The sequence below is a fragment of the Chelonia mydas genome, chromosome 2, assembly GCF_015237465.2.
Source record: "Chelonia mydas isolate rCheMyd1 chromosome 2, rCheMyd1.pri.v2, whole genome shotgun sequence".
NCBI classification, from domain to species: domain Eukaryota; kingdom Metazoa; phylum Chordata; order Testudines; family Cheloniidae; genus Chelonia; species Chelonia mydas.
Genome location: NC_057850.1, coordinates 178087057 through 178108081, shown reverse-complemented (window position 1 = coordinate 178108081; position 21025 = coordinate 178087057). Strand labels below are relative to the sequence as shown.

Here is a 21025-nt window from a genome sequence, read left to right as displayed (position 1 = left end):
GAACCACCAAAAAAGAAAATCAACCTTCTGCTGGTGGCATCTGACTGACTCAGATGATGAAAATGAACATGCATCGGTCCGCACTGCTTTGGTTGGTTATCAAGCAGAACCCGTTATCAGCATGGACACGTCCTTTCGAATGGTGACTGAAGCATGAAGGGACATATTAATCTTTAGTGCATCTGGCACATAAATATCTTGTGATGCCAACTACAACAGTGCCATGTGAACACCTCTCGCTTTCAAGTGACATTGTGAACAAAAAGTAAACAAACTTGTTTGTCTGAGCAATTGACTGAACAAGAAGTAGAACTGAGTGGACTTGTAGGCTCTAAAGTTTACATTGTTTTATTTTTGAATGCAGGGTCTTTTTGTACATAATTCTACATTTGTAAGTTCAATTTTCATGATAAAGAGATTGCACTACTGTACTTGTTTTAGGTGAATTGAAAAATACTATTTCTTTTGTTTTTTACAGTACAAATATTTGTAATCTAAAATAAATATACAGTGAGCCCAGTACACTTTATATTCTGTGTTGTAAGTGAAATCAATATATTTGAAAATGTAGAAAACATCCAAAACTATTTAAATAAATGGTATTCTATTATTGTTTAACAATGCGATTAATCGCGATTAATTTTTTAATGGCTTAACATCCCTAAAAAAAAGTCAAAATCAAAATGAAATGCTTCAAAATGCATCAGCTGACCCAAAACAAATGTTTTGAAATTTTGAAATAGCTGAATTTCCTGTGAAATGGTTCCTGTACAGCTCTACTAAATATGATCCTTGGGTTATCTCACTCAGGGCCAAATTATGCCCACCTGTACACACCTGTGGCTTCAGCTCAAGTCAGTTAGAGCTGAATGTGCATACAAGAGCAGAATTTGGCTTCAGATTAGAAAGTTGCTTGTAGCCAGATTCTGAGAGCGGCCTGAACATTAGGCATGTGTGTGTAGTTATCCTCTGCTGCTGCTTCCTGGGCAGCTTCTGTAAAATGGGGGAAAGATGGAGGGAGGGAGAGGTTGCAAAAGTGAATCCGATATCTGTCTTTTCATTTGGCCTGCTCCAGCATCAGCTCTGCTGCTCTGTCTTCATTAACGAAGTCCAGGTACACAACAGAGAAGCTGGTTTAACAAATTGGTGTTCGTGCCACAAGAGGAAACAGCCAAAGCTTTAAGAAGTTTGGAACAGCAGAAGCCCAGGGGGCAATCAGCTGTTTACATATCAAGTTTTTTTTTTTTTAAGTAAGCAACTATTTTATAGTCAAATTGTCTTAATCCTTTGGCACACAGCATTGTCTTTCACTTCAGATTCATTGGTAATGGAGTGCCACAAGCAAGCAAAACGTAAAACGGTTATTAGCAGAACAGAGGGGATGAAAAATCCCCTAGCTATGATGGACTCAGAGCAGATTGTTCTTCTATTTCCCAGCCTGGGGTTTCTTTCCCCCTTCTCAGCATAGCCAAAACACTGCTCTACATTTTGCACCTTCCAGGTTCCTAGTCATGGGTTGTAGACCTCAGAGATTGTAGGTTTAGTACAGATAAGCATCTGAACTTTTGAGAACCTTATCTCACAAAACACTCAGGAGCCAGTTTGTTTTTTTTAATCAGGTGTCCGTTTTTGCAGATTTGAAAAGACAGGTCAAGTAACTTGTGCCTACAAAAATAGAGACCATTATCTGAAAATCTGGCTTCCCAAATCAAAAATCTCTTTTTGATCTAGGAATTGAACTGTAAATCTCATTTGATTGGACTTTATTTGCCCAAACTTAGCCCAAACCCTTGGCCTGTGCTGGTCCTTACTTGGGCCACTGGTCCAGGTTGCTTCTTCTCCTGTTCTTTATTGTGTTCTGGTCAGGTTCTTATACCACCCTCATCGCCAAAGTATCTGAGTGCTTTCCAGAAGTAGCTCTCCCCTTTTCTGCTTTTTATCCTCCAAGGGAAATCTTCTATAGGAAGTTTTTTTTTTAAATTTAATTATTTAACATCTACTGTAATATATGTGGTGGTGACTGAAGTAAAGACACTGAAATCTGTATTTAGGCATCCAACATTGCCTGATTTGCATGAGCAATCCAGGTACTCAGTCGCTCTGAAAATCAGGCCACATGCTTAGGTTGTGTCTGTTGAGGAAACCCAGCTTGAAAATATTGGCCCAAATTTGGCTTCCCCTGTAGTACCCTGTAGTGTTTTTAAAGCTGTGTTTGGGTTGGTTATTTTATCTGAGCCACTTTTCCCCATTAAAAATATTGTTTCATATCTATTGCTTCTTGCCATTTAGCAAGTTGCAGCAGAGGTGATAAATCTGAATATTAGTACTGTGCTGCTTTAGGCAATTTTTATCTGCCTTTCAGACAAAACAACCAACCCTCTACAAAGTTCTGTTGTATATGGCTTGCAAAGAACTCACCTGACACTGGCAATCACTGTTTTGCAGAGGAGTAGTTGCTATTGAGACATCAGTGCCAGTTTGTTTAAAATACAGTAAATTAGAGATGATATATTGCATTTGTTTTTTGGCTTCAATAATACATTTGGCTGTTAATTTATTTATCATGTTGCTCTTGTGTCGTAACCAACATTTAGATAATCTTCAACAAGAGATGATATTTTAAGAAATGTGGTGGTGGATATTTCCTTTCAAGGACAGAAGTAGTTAGCAAAGCTGCTGAATATTTGATAAGTGAATGCTGGGAGAACTCTTGCTTTATGTTTTCACTGTGAGGCAATCAGCTCATCATATTCATAATGTTAAAAGACCTAGAAAATTCGCCCTGGTACAGAAGGCCAGTTTGCCACTTAAGCCCTATTTCAAGGATCGATTCATGATCTAATGACTGAGTAATAGTGTTACTGCTGTAGACGTTACAGAGCTGAATTACAGATGGAACAAAAGTGTTTTCACCAATGCACGTTGGAGAGAGAAAAATAAACTTACGTGTGACACTTTTAATGGTGAAGGGTTTTTTTCTGGACCAATCCCTGAAGAAAAACTTGCATGTTCATTCATTTTGTCCTTACACAGTATTTCTAAAGAAAGCTCTGTCACTGAGAAGTCGCTTCTAATTTTATGCTCTCTTTTGCAGCCTGCCTGCATACAAAGGAACTCTTTTTTTTTTTCCATTCTATTTCTACATGTTAAAAATACTATCTGAAATTTTTAAGCAGCTCTGGATGCATGGGAACTAAAAGTGACTCAAGTAGAAATGAATTTCCTGCTCTAAAACGTTAACATCCTATCTTCTGCTGATTGATACACTGCTAATATATTATGCTCAGGGAGGTTTGTACACAGTTTGACACTATATTTCACGATTCATTGAAAAGAGTGATTTCAAGGCTATGCTGGAGCTCTCTTTCCTTAACAACCAACAAAAATGTAAAAAGAAAAAGAAAAAAAGAGAGTAAAGGTGTAAACTTAACAACACGTCAAAGTCAGACCAATACTGTCACTTTTTTAAGGCAGATCACTATAAATAAATTCTTTGCCTCCTTTTATTACTCTCTATTTTTAAATTATATGTAGAGGTTTTTAAATCCTCCATCCTACTTATCTGCTCTTCACATCTGGAACAAACTAGAGGGCTTCTGTGGTGAACTGCTGCACACAGCTATATACTGTATTCTCAACCCCAGCTTCCAGGGCACACCTCTAAACTCCTATATTCATAATACTGGTCCACATGAGGGAGCGTCTCTAAATTATAACCGTCCACAAACATATCTCTACATCTTCCCTGTGACATTCTGTACCTTGGGGGAGCACCCTGTAACCCCCATCTTCCTCATTTATATAGGAATGAGCTCCCAGCGCTCTAAAAAACCAGCTCCACGAGGGGTGTAGCTCCCAGCGCTCGGGCACTGTTTACACTGACGCTTTACAGCGCTGAAACTTGCTGCGCTAAGGGGGGTGTTTTTTCACACCCCTGAGCGAGAAAGTTGCAGCGCTGTAAAGTGCCAGTGTAGACAAGCCCAGTGACATGGCTTGTATTTCAAGCATAAAAAGCAGTTTCTTACCACATCAGTGATGTCGTGATTGATCCTCTCGTGCTCGTTGTTTGCATTTCTCAATTCCTAAATGACCCTCGTGGATCTTCTGTAGTATTTTGGAGGGGGCGGGGAGGTGGGGGGGCTCATTGGAGTTCCAACCTTGCCTTTGAAAATCACCCATCTATCACAGTAAGTTCATGTCTGCAGTTCCAATAGTCTCTTATATTTGGACAGCAACTGCTTATTTCCTCAGGCCCCGCTTTATCACTTGTTTAAGGATACCCAACAATAGATCTTTCTCCATTTCTCCTCTTATTTGTTTTAGTTTCCTGTTAGTTACAGGAATTGAATTCACATAGGCTTTCATCTCTATCTCTAAAGTCTTCTCTGGTTTGGTAGTGGGAGTCACTGCTCTGCTCTGAAAGTGCATCTGCAGTGAACAACCAAATCATACTTTTGCAGCTTTATCATCATTCTTTGAGGTAAGGTACTATACAGTCATTTAGAGATTTGCTAAATAATGCTATCAGGGACTTGCAGTCCGTTTCAACTTCCGCTGTCTGGAATAAATATACTGATTGAATCTCTCACAGGCAAACAATATTCCTAAAAACTCCTTCTCAATCTGTGAGTATCTGCTTTCTCCCTCAGTCAGTGATTTGGATGCATATGCCACTGGTTGCCAAGAATCTTCATGCTTCTGTAAAATCACTGCACCTAACCCAGACCGTGAAACATTTGCTGAAATTTTAATAAGCCTTCTTGGTGCATAGAACTTCAGCACTGGTTCTCGTATCAGTTGTTGTTTTAAGCCTTTCCATGATTCCTCTTGTTCTGCACCCCAATACCATTCATTTTTATTCTCTAAAATTATTCTCAAAGCTTCTGCTTTGGTAGATAGATTGGGTATGAATTTTGCAAGATAATTAACCATTCCCAGAAACCACTGAACATCTTTCTTTGACTGGGGAGGTGGCATCATTTCAATGGCTAAACTCTTCCTCTTACCAGGTTTTACACCTTAGTTGGAAATAATGTCCCCAACAAAAGCCAGTCTGTAAACCCTAACACCCATTTCTCACTATTTAGTTTGAGGTTTGCATCTCTAGTTGCATCCAAAACTTCCAGACATCTACTCTCACGCTCCTTTTTCATTGAGCCCCAGATGATGAAGTTATCCATTGAGGTGTCAACACCAGTAATATGTTCACAGATCATATGTAGGGATTTGTGGTACACTTCAGGTGCTAAATCTATGCCAAAGGGTAAGTGTAAGAATCTGTATCTTCCAAATAGGGTATTAAATGTGCATAGTTGTGAGCTTTCTTCAGTTAATTTTAGCTGCCAAAAACCTGAGGATATTTACTCAATTTACTGAAATATTGATCATTTGCAAATTGAGCCATAACCTCTTCTCTGGTTGGTAGTTTGAAATGTTCTCTTTTTTTAGACTTGTTGAGGTCTCCTGGCTCTCAGCATGTGTAGCTGGCCGTTAATTTTCTCCACAATGACTAGGGAGCTCACCCATTCCGTTGGCTCCTCAATTTTTTGTATTACTTGCATCGCTTCCATCCTGGCAAGCTCAGCCTTGAGTTTGCTATGGAGTACAAATGGCACCTTTCTACATGGGTGGATAACTAGAGGGACCTGTTTGTTTATCTGGATTGTATGTTCACCCTGCAAGCAATCCAACCCTTGAAACAGATCATGGTACTCCTGAATGAGTGCTTCATAGCCAGGTTCAGTATGGCCTTGTAGTGAGAGCACCTGTTTACCAGATTGAGTTTTTCACATGCACCAAGGCCTAAAATTGGTGTCACCTCCTTTGGCACTATAATGAACAGGAGTCGTACATGGTGTTTTTATGGTTGATGCTAGCAATGTACCTCTCCTGGACTAGTATATTTGTTCCAGAATAACCAGTTACTTTTATTTTTGTTGTTCCCAGTTTTGGTCTTATTTTCAGTTTCTCATAATTTTATTCAGATAGAATATTAACCCGAGCTCCTCTGTCCAGTTTCAGTGGAATAATTGTTTCATTCAGTTTCATGGGTAGTATCCAGTCCCTCTCATCAGGACTGCTTGATCCCAGTGTGTCTATGAAAAACTCCTCAACCAGGTTGTCTTCAACTGAATGCATTTATCTTTTCTGCATTTGGGATCTGCAGCATTTTGCAAAATGTTTATTTTTCACACACTGTTTGGGACCACCCTGTGGTCCACACCTTCCACATTCAGTCTTCCCCCTTGCAGTGGTTTTTGTACTGAGTGGTTGCACTTTTTGATTTTACCTATTCTGGCTATATTCTTTTGTGCTCAATACATGGATAACCCCTTCTGATGAATTCAGCTCTTTGACTTGCATATTCGCAGTTTTTGCTGCCCTGCATATCTGGAGAGCTCTTTCTAAAGTTAAATCTCCTTCAGGGAGTACTGTCTCTCTTAACACATTGTCTTTAATGCCACAAATGACTCTCTCTCTAACTAGAGACTGTCTGCTCACCGAAGTCACAGGTTTTACTGACAGGTTTCAGAGTAGCGGCCGTGTTAGTCTGTATTCGCAAAAAGAAAAGGAGTACTTGTGGCACCTTAGAGACTAACCAATTTACTGACTTTCCTTAATTCTGTGACATATTGCTCTATGGTGACATCAGTTTTTTTGCACGCGTGTAAAAGATTTGTGCCTCTCAAAGGTCTCATTCCTTTTTGGCATGCAATGTTCCTCAAATTTAGTCAGCGTTTTACTTAACTTCATGCTTTCACCTTCTTCAAACTTAAAATTGCTATAAATAGCCAATACTTCCTTCCCAACAACAGGCAAAAAGATTGATTATTTCACTTTATCATTTTTCTCCTCTGACCCTATGACTGCTAAATACAATTCAAATCTCTGTCTGAATTTTTTCCAGTCCTCTGCAGCATTGCCTGACAATTGCAGACTGGATGGAGGTTGCAACACAGCCATTTTTGGCTTTTTTTCCCTTCGTAAGCTAGTCAAGCTACTATTGTGCTCATACAATACATACAAAAGCTTTTGTTCTTCTCTGACTGCTGCTCCACATGTTCCCGGTGCCTCTGCTTTCAGTTGCAAACACAGGCGTTAACTTCGAAATGACTGCAGTTTCCGTCTCATTCAGCACGTCTGACACCATGTAATAATCTTGGGGTTCATTAAACAACAAAAACTGTGCAGGAGAAAGGAATAAAACTTTTAATAAAACAAACTGGAGAGCTTCTGTGGTGAACCGCTATGCACAGCTCCACTGTGTTCTCAACCCCAACTTCCAGGGCATATCTCTAAATTCCTGTGTTCGTAATGCTGACCCTTATGAGGGAGCATCTCTAAATTATTATCTTCCACTAACATACGTCTACCACATTGCAAAGGTGTGTGTCCTGTTGAATCTAAACTGTGCTAGCCGGCCTCAGAAAATATTGTGGAATGGTGGCTACTTCCAGCCTTCACCCAATATTTCAGCCAAAGAGTTTTTAATCAACCCAGGGACAGATTCAAGCTAAATGGGGGCTGGGGCAATGAATTAAGCAAGGCCTTTAAATGGATTGCATTTTCCCCCAGGGAGTGCTTTGCATATTTCTTGAGCAGATGGGGAAGGAGAGACTGTCTTTCCTCTTCTACACTAGCACCAAATGTTTCCAGTTTAGGGCACATCTTTGGAATGCAGGGCCTGGATATCACAGTGCTGCCTTGATCAGTTATTGAATAAATACTATGCACAGGGGGCTAAATTCAACCCTAGCATATCTCCACAGAAGCTGATTTAGTTAAAACAAGGCCAAATTTGGCCCAAGATCTATTTTCTTTAGATATCCAAGAGCATCTTCCATTCTTACTGAGATAAGGAAAAAATGTGATTACACAAGGTCATAGAGCTAAACGTCCTGTATCAGCCCTCAAAGTAAAGTGCCTGACAACTAGAGCCACCGCTCTTTATATTGCTGTCAAATCGGCATGATGTTCAAGATTCATTACCATGCATTTGTTTACTGAGCAGAACAAATGGCTGCAGAGAGGTAAGTGGCATTTCTGGCTTGAGTTGCCCTCCAGGCAGATTTCAAGTCCATTTTATTAGAAAGGAATGACAGGAACTACTCCTCCTCTGAAGCAGTGAAAGCAGCCGACCACATTTGAAGCTCAGTGCATGCTGTAGAGTCCCCGTGTGCACATGAGCACAGTAGATTCACACAGAGCAGCGGCGTGTGCTCGGTTTCTTCTGAAAATGAGTTGTATGTTTCAGTATGTGATAGCGTAGTTATATTTGTGCTGAAGCTTGGCTCTTTTTCACAGACCTGGTCCCAGTTCAAAGGGGAAAACCTCCTAGCGTCTCTCCTAACTGATCAAGGTCCTGATTCTCCTGTACCAAATAACTCTCAGTGAATTCTCTCTCTATCTCTCACACACCCTCACCCAACACATAATATATTTACCTTCAAATAGCCATTTATAACCCAGGTATTCCCAAATACTAGATTGTATGTTTTGTTTTTGACTTTCTTCAGGTTGGAAAACTTTTGCTCTTTCTCAGTGGCTCTCAAGCTGATAACAATCTTAAAACAACAGCTACAAAAAGCCAACCTACCCTGTTGTGGATAGCTCTGTTCATGAGTTTACTGACTGAGCAAACGATGGCGGGATGGGGTTCTTTGATTACATGTATTTTCATCCTCTGGGATGCAGATTATTTCCCTGCAGCACAGTGTTTGTCCATATGTTGCATATAGAAGAGACTGAGAGAGAGGCCCGGGCCAGAGATCTAGGACTGATCAAATATCGCCTCTTCTCCCAACCTTGATACGCAGCTATGGTTAGATGTTCTCTTCCCATCTAGTTTTCTAAATAAGGATTAAAACAAATGCTGCAGCATCTCTAGTTGTAACACCTATGGCCAGATTTTCAAAATGACGCAAGCCCAGGCCCTTAAAGATCTTTAGGCTTCTAACTCTCATAGAATCAATGGGAGTTAAGCACCTAAATACATCTGAGGATCTGGTCTCAGCACCCAATCTGCTGAGCTCTTGTGAAGATCTGGCCACCTACTCAGGTGTTTAAACAGGAGCTGTGCTCTTTTCAATTCAGTTCTGGCTTCTGTCATGGGTGCTAAAAATTCCAGCTCTGGAGTACTTCTACCAAGGCATTATAAACTTTACCTGCTTCTTAAAAAACTTACTAACTACATCCTTCCAGGCCCAAGCTTGTAGATGCGGTCGCTGGAGTTTGAGGAAAGTGACTGTCAGACCGGAAACCATGCATTAAAAGCTACTTGGAACTCTGACATGGAATTCCATGTGTTGTTTTCATCAGAACAGTCACATGGAATACAACAGTCTATGATTGTTTCTTTCATTCCCCTCAGCAAAATGACATTGCAGGGATGCAGTATTTCATACATTGTGAGACAGCTAGGAGCTGGGGAAAGCAAGAGCTATGGAGCAGTGCTCTGGGAATGAATCCAGGTTTTGTAGTGCATGGAGACTTGTTGGTTGGACCCCTCTGAAAAATCAGGCCCTAGTATTCTCAAATTGGGCCCCTGAAATTAGTTGACTTTTCTGACATTTTGGCTGTAATCTGCCTCAGTTCTCCATGTGTGTCATAGGAATAATACCACTTTACCTCACAGGGGTGTTGTGAAATTCACTAATATTTCTAAAATACTAAGATAACATGATGAGTGCACTGGAGGAAAGCCCAGGAAGAAATTAATAAGCCTATCTGAAGAGTAAGTTTTGGATAATGTGTCATAAATAATGTGTGGGATTACATATTGAGTGATGAAGATGAAAAGAAATATTGAAGAGCTATCTATTCAGAGAGCACTGTCCATCCTATACACTTAATGTGGAAAAAGTAATATGTGATCATTTAATTAAAGACTGTATCATAATGCATATGTAATAGGAGGCTGAATTAAGGCTGCACAGACAACCTTAAACCTGGCATTTCCTAACTTTCACGTGCTTTACTTTGCAACCTTAATAACATTATTTTAATGTAGCTTTTGTAATGTAATAGTAAATAGGCCAACAAGATGGTTAGTTGTATTATTGCTGTCTCTAGAAACTCAGATCAGTATGTCTGTATTTGAAGTTGCCTGAAGTATTTGACATCTAATTGCAAGGGCAGTAGTTACTACATTGCTGATCATTCCTATATGGAAGTTACTGTCACGATCCTGACTGGTAAGAACATTTTATTTAGCACTTTACAGTGATTACTTCCAGCTGTGCTTTAAGTCTGGTTTAGTGGAACATCTGCTGATGGGGATGAATAGTAGGATGGAATCAGACTGTCAGCTATTTTGAGCTCAGGGACAGAAGGAAGCCAACAGAGAGATGGCCAGACTCACATGTAGGCCTTTTCCACTTTTGTTGGGAGCAGCATCTTCTAGGGCATGAGGTGGCCATTTCAGATATGAATGTAGAAGGATAATATTCACCTCTTCCCTTTCTGTTCAGAAAGTTCGTTCTAATGGGATCAAGCATTCAGATGGAGTCTTTCATTTCAAACACATCCACGTGAGCTGTGGGAGACAGGTGAAAATATCCCTCTAACCTTCAATTAGTCAACATAGTAAGGAAGAGATAAAAACTAGATTTGATTGCAATTCCTTTAACCTGTGTACCCATTGTGGGGTCAAATTGTGCCGTTGAGGGGACAATCCCTTTAGGAATAGGATGGCACAATCTGATTTCCCCTGGCAAGCTGAGCCAGCTTGGTAGAGAGGCACCATGGCTCCACCTAGTTTGCACCCCCTTTGGGGTGAGTTGAGTGCCTGGAAGTGTATGAAGAGAGAGGAGACCCTGTGCTTCTGCACGAAAGTAAGAGAGAACCTGACCCTAAGTGATGTGTTAGTCAGCTGCTAGAGTCTGTGGTCTGTTTATGCAGAACAGGAAGTGGGGGGGGAAAGTTTAACTATACACTGGGCACCAGTGATTTCACTGAAGCTGCAGGGATGTAGCTAAAGGCAGAAATTGGTATGCTGAGCATTTCATAGAATCATAGAATATCAGGGTTGGAAGGGACCTCAGGAGGTCATCTAGTCCAACCCCCTGCTCAAAGCAGGACCAATCCCCAATCAAATCATCCCAGCCAGGGCTTTGTCAAGCCTGACCTTAAAAACTTCCAAGGAAGGAGATTCTACCACCTCCCTAGGTAACGCATTCCAGTGTTTCACCACCCTCCTAGTGAAAAAGTTTTTCCTAATATCCAACCTAAACCTCCCCCACTGCAACTTGCAATCACTCTCGCTGTGAACTAATCAGCTGACTAAAGCTCTGTGAGTTATGTGTGTGTGTGCGCGCTTAAGCTTTCCCAGGGCTGAGGAACTAGACGAACCTTGCTCATTCTTCAAGGGATGGAATCATGAACCTGAGTCATTTCTGACACACGAGCCATGAGAATGGTTCTAAGAGTGTATACAGAATGAATGAAGGACATAAAACGGCCGGCATGGGGGATAAGGAGAACTGCTTTCCTCCACATACAGCATTGTACAATTGGACAGGAACATCATGGGGTGGGAATGCAATTTATCTTTCTTTGAAGCTCCAGGTTAGGCACTGCAGGAGGCTGAACTAGAAAGACCAGTGATCTCATCTATAAAGAATGTGAAGTAAGGTATCAAATAAAAGCTTATATCACACTGGTCTTCATAAGCATTGCGGGATGTATGTAGGGAAGTCATGCAAGAAGTTGTAAGTATGCACTAAAAATATGTTTAAATCACATAACCAGGCAGCGTTGATCAACAAGTTTTTCCCAGACATAGGAATGTTGATCTTCCTAAATCTCTGATGCAAAGTAAGCCCATACGCCAACACAAAGGAAGCTCTCATTGCATATTAAGTCAACAGGAAAACAGGTTGAAATCCGCATAGGAAACCAAAGGCCACAGGGGTTGTCTTGTCTCTGGGATGAAAACAATGAGTTTTGTGGAAATATAAGGCAAAGTGAAAAGACATTTTGTTATCCACTTGCTGAGGAGACACCTGGTAGGGCATGGGGGAATCATGAAAATCTGGATCCTAATTTGACTGAAAATCAGTAAGCTCTACAGAAAAACTTTAAGGGTAAGAGAACTGCTTTAGCCAAACGATTGTAGGTTGCTAAAGTTTTATGTTTCATTTGTTAGAAGCAGGTCATACTTTTGTTTTATTTGTAACCAATTCTGTCCAGAGAAGTTTGTCTGAGATATCTGCCAGAGGGGTGACAGCTCCCTGACACTTAGTTTAGCACTGGCAAATCTTTCACTCGCTGAGGCAGAGGGGTTACACAGTGACTTAATGTTCTGGGCACCCCAAGAAAGCGTCACGGGGGTAATTTTCTTTCAAAGAATGAGATGCAGGCTCTCCCTTTCTGAGTGTGTGGATTATGGCCACCAAATTTGAAATTGCAGTTTTCAACCTGCAAATTAAATTACAAATCAGAGCACGTGCCCCTCTACTTGGCTGATTTGCATCTGCAATTGAACTGCAATATGAAAATGTGCATGCCAGTTTTGCTGGTGCAAATTGTGCCCAGGAAATCTGCAAAATGTAATCTTGTCAGGATAAAACGAAAATTATGCTCCAAAAGAGTCCTAAAGACAAACAAAGAGTAATGTGGTCAAAAGGTTGCACACGAGCCTCTCACATCAGAAAATCTGGGTACAACATCTGACTTAGGTCATATTGTAGCTGAATGTGAGCTAGGCTACATCATAAAAGTACATCCGAATCTGGTATTGTCTGATAACATTAGCAGTCACCATTCTGGAAGGACCCAGAACTGAATTCACACAGATATTGGTGTTCAGGTGTGAGGTGCACAATGACACAGCCATATGGAAATGCTTGCCCAGAGCCTGCTCACAATAAGCCTGATTCTTCTCTCATCAAACACAAGAGCCTTGCCAAGAGAAGCAAGTCATTGCAAGGAAAAATCATCTCCAGGAACCAAACAGGTTGTCGTTAGTAATTTGTTTACTGCAGCCTCCCAGAAGATTTTAGGAAAACCTCCAAAGGAAACTGGTGTACGCATCCTTTATCTTTCCTTAAGAATTGGTTCTACATCATCATCATCTTTCCATTGGCTCCGCAGAGTTAAAATATACAAAGCACAGTCCTCAGTGCAGAGACTGCTTCAAATATACAAACACTTTCTTGTACACTGTTTTCCAGTCATACTGTCATTACCTGCCTTCTAGCACTAGAAGTAAAGAGGTTTCTGCTGAGATAGATCCATAGTCTCCTCTTGATGTCTGGGGGATTTAGATAGGCAGATCCTATTAGCTACAATTAACATTGAAACGCACCATTTATACCCAATGGCATTTCTTTAGACATAATATGGGTACACAGGTGTAAATTCAGAGTAACTCCACTGAAATGAATGGAGCTACTCCAAATGTATGTAGTGTAGCTGACGTCGAAATTTGGTCCATAACCTTTTTCTTTTACATTGCAGTCTACCAAACAGTGTTCCAAAATCTGCCCTGCCACTTACACTCTGTAACACCGAAGTCAATGGGATTGCATAAGCATAAGAGTAAAATTTGACCAAAAGAGCCAAACTCTGCTCTCGTTTACACCTTTATAAAATGTAATGTGATTCTGTTGAGCTAACTGGAAACTGGTTGTTCAGTGCTTTCGAAAGGCTACTTATTTGGGTGTCTAAATATGGACTTAATTTTGGCTACACAAGTGTGAATATTTTGGGCGGGGTTTCAAGACCAAATTGGATTTGGAACATGACTGATGAGAAACCAGAGCAGAAGGCTTTATTCTGGGTCAAATGTATGATACAGCAATTCCATCTTCAAAGACTGAGCTATGGCAATGAAATGTCATTTAGACACAAGTAAACTCTTCTTTCCTAAATCCATTGGCTATTGCACAAAGGAAGCCTGGTAGACACATGCAAAATTGTTCCCGGGTTGCTTAGTTCACGCAATAAATTGTGCAGTTAGAAAAGACAGCAAAATAGAAACTGAAGTTTTGAGTGGCTAAAAGATATTCCGTTTTAATTTACAGATTCTCTTATATGCCAGTGTGCACCTGAAATAAACTTACCTCTCTTTCAAGTTGTTACGTACATACCTATCGCTGACAAATGACGCTCACTAATAAAAATATAAAGTGCTTGCCCTTCTATAATTTGTTCTGTTGAGTTGATTGCAGGCAATGCTCACAGATGTGTGTTCCAGAAGAGAAAATGCTTCTGGTTTTGAAAAGAGTGTATGTAGATACAGTGCATGTATTTAGCACATCTTTTAGGTGTATAATTATATATAAGAGCAATAGATGTCTAAGATCACATATTTTATTAAGAGGCTTTTATCAGAAAAACATTTAAAATACCAACATTCAAATAAACATTAATATTAAAATGACTGGACTAGCAGTGCAACTCAAATGAAAAATAAAGACGAGGGGGCTGATTCTCCTGTCACGTTGGTGAAAATCAGGCATAAGTAGAGAGATTCTGGTTTTATACCAATGTAAGTGAAAGAAAAATCAGACCCAGTGTAGACACTGTATCAAATATGCATGGTAGTTATTCCTTGCAAGTGCAATAGCTTGTCATTTTCAAATTTTTATTCCACCCCAATAAATCTAAAAGAATAGTGAGGACAAAGTCCTGTTTTTGTATTGATTACACCAGTCATTCACTTTTCGAAAAGGAGACATTCTGTTCTCAGTAAAACAAGCTGGAAGTCAAAACTGGTTTGTACATGTGTGATTGAAATGGGGCCAATGTGTAAATTTAAAAAAAAAATCCATAGTCACGCAAACAGTACTCAAAAAAAGAACTGCACGGGAAAAAGGATTTTTTTCCTATATGATTTAAATAAAAATAACTCTCAGGATTGGGCATTACCTAGCCGTTTAACTGCAGCCCTCAGCTTCTCTAGTCAGTCTCCAAATGCCAGAAAATGCCCTCCCTGTCAGACATTACGTTGGACCTAATTCTATCCTGACCCACGCCCTGTGCAGTCCTATTCACTTCAGCCTTATTCAACTCCAGTGGAGATACAGTATGTGATCCAGGGAAGAATTTGGTCCATAACATTAAGACATGACCAGTATTGAAATGGCTGGCCCATTTGATCGCTTGCACACTCCATAAAATTCCCAGATCTGCCTGTGGTTATATCTGGTACCCAGCATCACCATCTTGACACCTGACATTTCAGAAAGGACTGAACCTGAAAGTAACTTCTGGGGAGGCTAATATTTTGTCATCTACTTAATGACATCCTTTCCAGCCGTACTTCCTTCAGCAGCAGTACCTCATTGGGTTAAGTCGTCTGGCCAATGGAAATCACAATCACTCAGGTTTTATTACAGCGGCTTGTACGCCAGTTTAACTAGCCCAATAACCAATCTCCACATGCATACTTTCAAAAGCAGAAATGTTTTCTAACCCACCAAATAACCATACTAAGCTCAGCCGATAATAATGACAAATCATAATGACAAGCTTTGTGATCGTGGATTTTAATCTTTCCCGGCCTGATCATACTGTCCCATAGCTCATCTCACTGCTCTTATAAGTGCGAGGTTAAAGACCTAACTGCTGTTTATGGAAAAGTTGCCTATCTAAGATGCCTATGACAAATTCATCTTTAATATGTTCAGTCCTCTTTACTCTTTTCAAAGCACAAGAACCTGCTAGCTCATACAAATGCCTTCTAAATAATCCTGTTGTTTCTGGACCTATGCTTCCCTGGCAGAAATGTGCCCTCATGTGAATTTGTTCCATTTAGGGAGTGGGCATTTCAAATGCGCCTAAGGGAGTTAGGTAACCAACTTCCATTGACTTGTAAGTTAGCAACTCAGTTCCCTTTATGTCTTTTTGAAAATTCAATCCAAATAGCGATCGTTTTTCTCTGTTATGGCTTTATGCAATTCTTCCCTTCCATTAGGCTCTAATATCTCCCACACTATGTGAGGTTTTAGAGTAGCAGCCGTGTTAGTCTGTATTCGCAAAAAGAAAAGGAGTACTTGTGGCACCTTAGAGACTAACAAATTTATTTGAGCATAAGCTTTCGTGAGCTACAGCTCACTTCATGGGATGAAGAGCTCAGAGCTTTTCTGCTGTGCTCAGCCTGCAAATAAATCCAACTCTTGCACACAACAGTCTGTGTATCGGAGTAGATAACAATGAGCAGGAGTCCAATGTATTCATTCCATTAAAACAAAAATTATCTGCATGGGCCCAGAAAAGCAAAGTTTCAGCCCAGAGCAAATTTTTGCAGTTCTTCTATACTTTCCTAAAAATTAAACTGTTGATTCACATTGAATTCTTAAGTACAGTTTATGGATGTGAGTGAATATATAAACAAGAGGGATGTTTCCTGCCCTGCAGTCAGTGGGCTCACTCGTGTCATTAGGTGCTTCTCCATGTTGCAGGCCGTGCAGAGTTGAACCCAGTACTGTGCCAGGAAGGCAAAATTTCCCCCCGGGAGTTCCCCTGCATGCAAGCGAAGTGCGCCTGCTGCTCTGCTCCTTCAGTGGTGCTGCATACTCACCACGGTATGTCCAACAAGCACTGTTGTCCTAGTGCGCAGGAGGGCCGGGGCCATGGCCTCATTGTCCCCCCATCCCCTTGGGGAGTCTTGCACCTCAGAAAACACATGGAGAGAAAAATCTCTGCATGCCTCAGGAGACTAGTGACAACAAATGTACCCAGCAACTGCGCGAAGACACAGGGAGGTAGCTTCTTTCTACAGCGGGCAGAGACAGGTGGGGGCCTGGCTCGGTGCCCTGGAATCTGACCAGGACACGCCATAGGATCCATCCTTTTGTGGATCTTCAAACAACCGCCCATCACTTCTTTGGAGGCACATTTGGGACACAAAACCTAACTTCAGCCACTAGACTAAAGCAGCCTCCGTGGAGTGGCTCCTATAGCCTGGGGCTTAGTCCCTCACTGCTCTTAGGTCTGGGCGCTAGGTTCCTGGATTTGGCCGGTGTGATAGCATTTATGGGGTTATGAGGTCATGGACAGGAATCATGGTAAACCAAAGAATAATCCAGTTCATAACCAAGGTCAGTATTATCCTGGAAAACAGGGAGAAGCCTGGGAGAGACTATCCTAAACAGGAGAAACCTAGAAAAGCCAAAGGGAGTTTGTACACAAATAAGGATGGGGGAAAACGGCTATTACCAATACCTACAAAACTGAAACTGACCTTCTCTGTGATGCATTTAGGTCACTTGTTAAATGCATGGAAAGTATTGATTTTGTTTAACTAAATTATCTCTGTGCATTTGACAGGGACAAATGCTAAACATGGACTGCGCTGCAAGGCTTGTAAGATGAGCATCCACCACAAGTGCACAGACAGTATTGGACAACAGCGTTGCATGGGCAAACTGGTAAGCAAGCTGCTCGGTACAAATTGAACAGAATGCTACACAGCTCCCATTTGATCCATTAGCTCTCTAAACACTGCCCTGTTAGCAATTAACTCCTGAATGCAGCCCATTGGCTAATCTGGAATCAAGTTCCTTTCATTTAGACTATGGCAATTATGACTCGAGAGCTGAGAAAACACGTACAGTTTCTGTACTGTTGTAGGGATGTGGGTATATGGTTACACATGGGTCAAATTAATCGAAATATTAGTTATTTTTAATTGAATATGCTATATAGTACGGATCTCTGCAACTCAATGAGCAAATGCTTGCATCTCAGACATTTCGAGTTTTGTTGCAGATATTTCACACACATTAGTTTTGAGGGCTAAAGAGGGAAATCAAAGCTTTACACCAGACACAAGTTAGGAACAAATAGGTTGAAGCCCCGGCCCTTCTGAAGTCAATCAAAGTTTTGTCATTGATTTGAAAGGGGCTAGGAAATCCACCCATAGTCTTGCAGGGCCTGCGCTCTCCATGTGTTTGTACAGTAGTTCCTATTAATATGAATGGAAGTTACACATGAGGTAAAACAGAATGTGTTTTAATCGGAATTGTAGTCACAGCCTGGGACTTTCTGGTGCAGAAAGCTGAGTCTTAAGGATAGACGGGTACTAAAGAATTTAATTGCTGGTCTGGTGTAAGCTGAATATTTAGTTCATATTAATTGTTTCAGACTTCAGGAGAGGGGAGTGTGTCATTATACACATTGCCAGCTAAAGCTGTGTTGGTGGTGCTTTAGTTTTTATACAGGAGCAAACGAAAAAAGGCCAAATTCAGAACTGTCAGAAGCAGGCACAACTCAGTTTAAGTCAGGAGTTTTACAGGCCTACGAGCGCTCAGAATTTCACCTGTAGTTGGGAAAGTAAGGCTGTAAATCACTAGCATCAGTTCCCCACAGGCATCACAACTGTCAACCCCATCATTCCTTCGCCATTTGTGTCTTTATATGGAAGCACGATAGCAGCGGGATTAACTCCCTGCAACTTTACCCATCTGGATATTGTAGCTATACACATCCTCCCTAAACATTTCTTTACTGGCAATTTGGAAATGCCACTGTTAAATGAAGTCACCCAATTGTGAGGCTTCCACACTTCTTGTTGTGACGTGAGCCTGTATGTAGCGTAGATTAGTGCGGAAACACAAGGTAGCCAAATGCAGGTAGCATTGATTAGCTATGAGCTATAACTAATCAAAACTATGGCCATGGTAACAGCCATGTTGCCGGCTAGTGAATTCCTGAGCCTTAGGCTGAGAATGTCTTATCTCAAGATATGGTAAATACTGAGTTAACAAAGTGCTTCATTCATTATGAACTGTGCTAAAAAAGCGGCATGGCTCTGGCTGTTATACCGTATCTCCCTAGAAAGAATATCTGAAGGCTATGTGATTATTTTGTTTGAAATCTTTTGCTACATAGGCCCAAATCCTGCTCCTTCGACCTGTAAGTGCATAGGACCCACAGGGAGTGGTCGGGCACGGGCAGACTATCCCCTTTGTGCACTGCAGACTGTGCTCTAATAGGCTATGTACATGGCAGCAGAGGGATTTGACATTAGAGCAGGGCAGGATGGGGGCATTGCTAATAGATCCATCACTATATACATTCACTGGCCAAATACTCCTGCATGGGAGAGGAAGGATTAAGCCATCCTGAAGGCTACTGCAACCAATGGGCTGTAGTCCAGGCTATGGAGCATCATTGCATCCTGTAAGGATGATTCCTGGAAAGAACAGCTGAGCAAAGCCCATTCGCTCTGGCTTTGTATAAGGAAAGATGACTCACCCTTAAAGCCAATATTTATGAGTGTGTGTCTCTACCTGCCAAGGCTCCAAAGTGGGTCACACCAATATGGGATAAAGACCACAAGAAAATCAGCAATTCCCGATACTTTAAATACTGTGGCAATAGAATATTCCTTAGCATAGAATATTGCAAAACCTCTGTTTTATGATCCAGCATTTCTGCTGTAATTAATTTAAACTTATTAACGCTAAATTTGTGTAAGGTTGAAGGTAAAATAGAGTTTGAAAATGAAGGCCATTATTCCAGATAACATTAAGAAACAGAAATGAGATGTTTCCAGTAGGCAAAAAAATGAACCCCTATTCCCGGCACCCTGCAGTGAAGGAGGTAAATTGCTGGTCGGTAACAGAGAGTCTGTTCCTGCTCTCAAGACTTATTTTAGTGGGATATAAGGATGATGCCACTAGCAGAACAGCTGAGATTATTTCTGATGCTCCGTGACACAATATCAGTCATGTCAGAGACACACGTCACATGTTTCCTCTCTCCAGCCAAAGGGGTTTCGGCGTTACTACAGTTCCCCACTACTCATTCATGAACAGTTTGGCTGCATCAAAGAAGTGATGCCTATTGGTGAGTTTTAACTGCTTTATCTTTCAATCTCTTTTGGGCTGCGCTATGCTCTCAGAAGTTATGTTTGTTCTCAGCAGCCCTTCAACTCCTTTGCCAGTGAGGGGCCAGGTGTTCTTCCACCATCTCAGAGAAATAGTCCTTCAAAGCTGTAACTGAAAGAAATGTATTTATTTTTATTTTCAATATTACATGATTCAAAGGCACAATACACATAAAATGCTCACTGTCATCACGTTCACCAAACCAATGCTTGTGCTCAAAGTGGGAGGAGCCTGTGCATTGCTGCTAGCCAGGCCTGATTTGGGAAGAAGCACCACAAGAGTTGTATGTTAAAATAACAGTGAACTATGCTCAACACTGGTCTAATCAGGATCTTGAATGAATTATGCTTCCATCCTCTCTTGTTCACCTTCCTTTCTTTTCTCGTTTGATTTTTACTGATTTAGTTATTATTTCTTCAGATACTTGGGCCAGATTTTGCTCTCTGTTACACCCGATTCTGAAAATGAAAATTTTGAACCAAAAAAAAAATTCAATTTTGAAGAACTTCCTCCATGTGATTAAAGGGTGACCATTCAAAACTGACAATGCAAAAACTGAAAACCAAGAAAATAACTAACATGAAAGAATGTGTCTGAGAGCAGCCAATGGGCTCATATTTTTGCCTGTAGTTTCCATCAAAACATTTTTTTTAAATTAAATGGCTGTGTGTAAATTTTCATTTTCAAAAAAAGACCCTTTTAATATGAGAATTGTTTCTGTTCAAAATATTCTGAGCAGCTCTTCTGTAGAAACAAGGTTTGTCTTGCTCTCTGTGACATTAAAGATCCCAGTATCTTTCACCTCCCCGCTATGTAGGTTAACTAGTTACCACCTTCCCACCCTAGAGGAGGCTGCATTTCTGTGATGCTATGTGTTATATAGAGCCTGAATCTGGTCTCCGTCACGCTGCTGTAAATGTATAGACTTTGGCTGACTTACCTTGATTTACACCAGTGTAAGTGAGAGCGTACATTCAGAGATACCAAGGCCAGAAGGAACCACTGTGATCAACTAGTCTGACCTCCTGTATAACACAGGCCACAGAATTTCCCCATATAATTCTTCTTTGAACTAGACCATACCTTTTAGAAAAACATCCAGTCTTGATTTTAAAATTTCTAATAATAGAAAATCAGGTCCACAGTTCTTGAATGTGCTTTGGGATGAATAGTGCTAGGTGAATGTA

At 40.8% G+C, this 21025-nt stretch overlaps 1 protein-coding gene across 2 annotated transcripts in view; it reads left to right on the top strand.

Moving 5' to 3' along the window:
- Window positions 1-21025, top strand: part of STAC (SH3 and cysteine rich domain) — a 196011-nt gene that overhangs the window by 136518 nt on the left and 38468 nt on the right. For both annotated transcript variants that reach the window (XM_043540672.1, XM_007057225.4), the window contains exons 5-6: window positions 17275-17375; window positions 19716-19797. In XM_043540672.1, the coding sequence (XP_043396607.1) occupies window positions 17275-17375; window positions 19716-19797 (183 nt within the window). The remainder of the gene's footprint in view (window positions 1-17274; window positions 17376-19715; window positions 19798-21025) is intronic.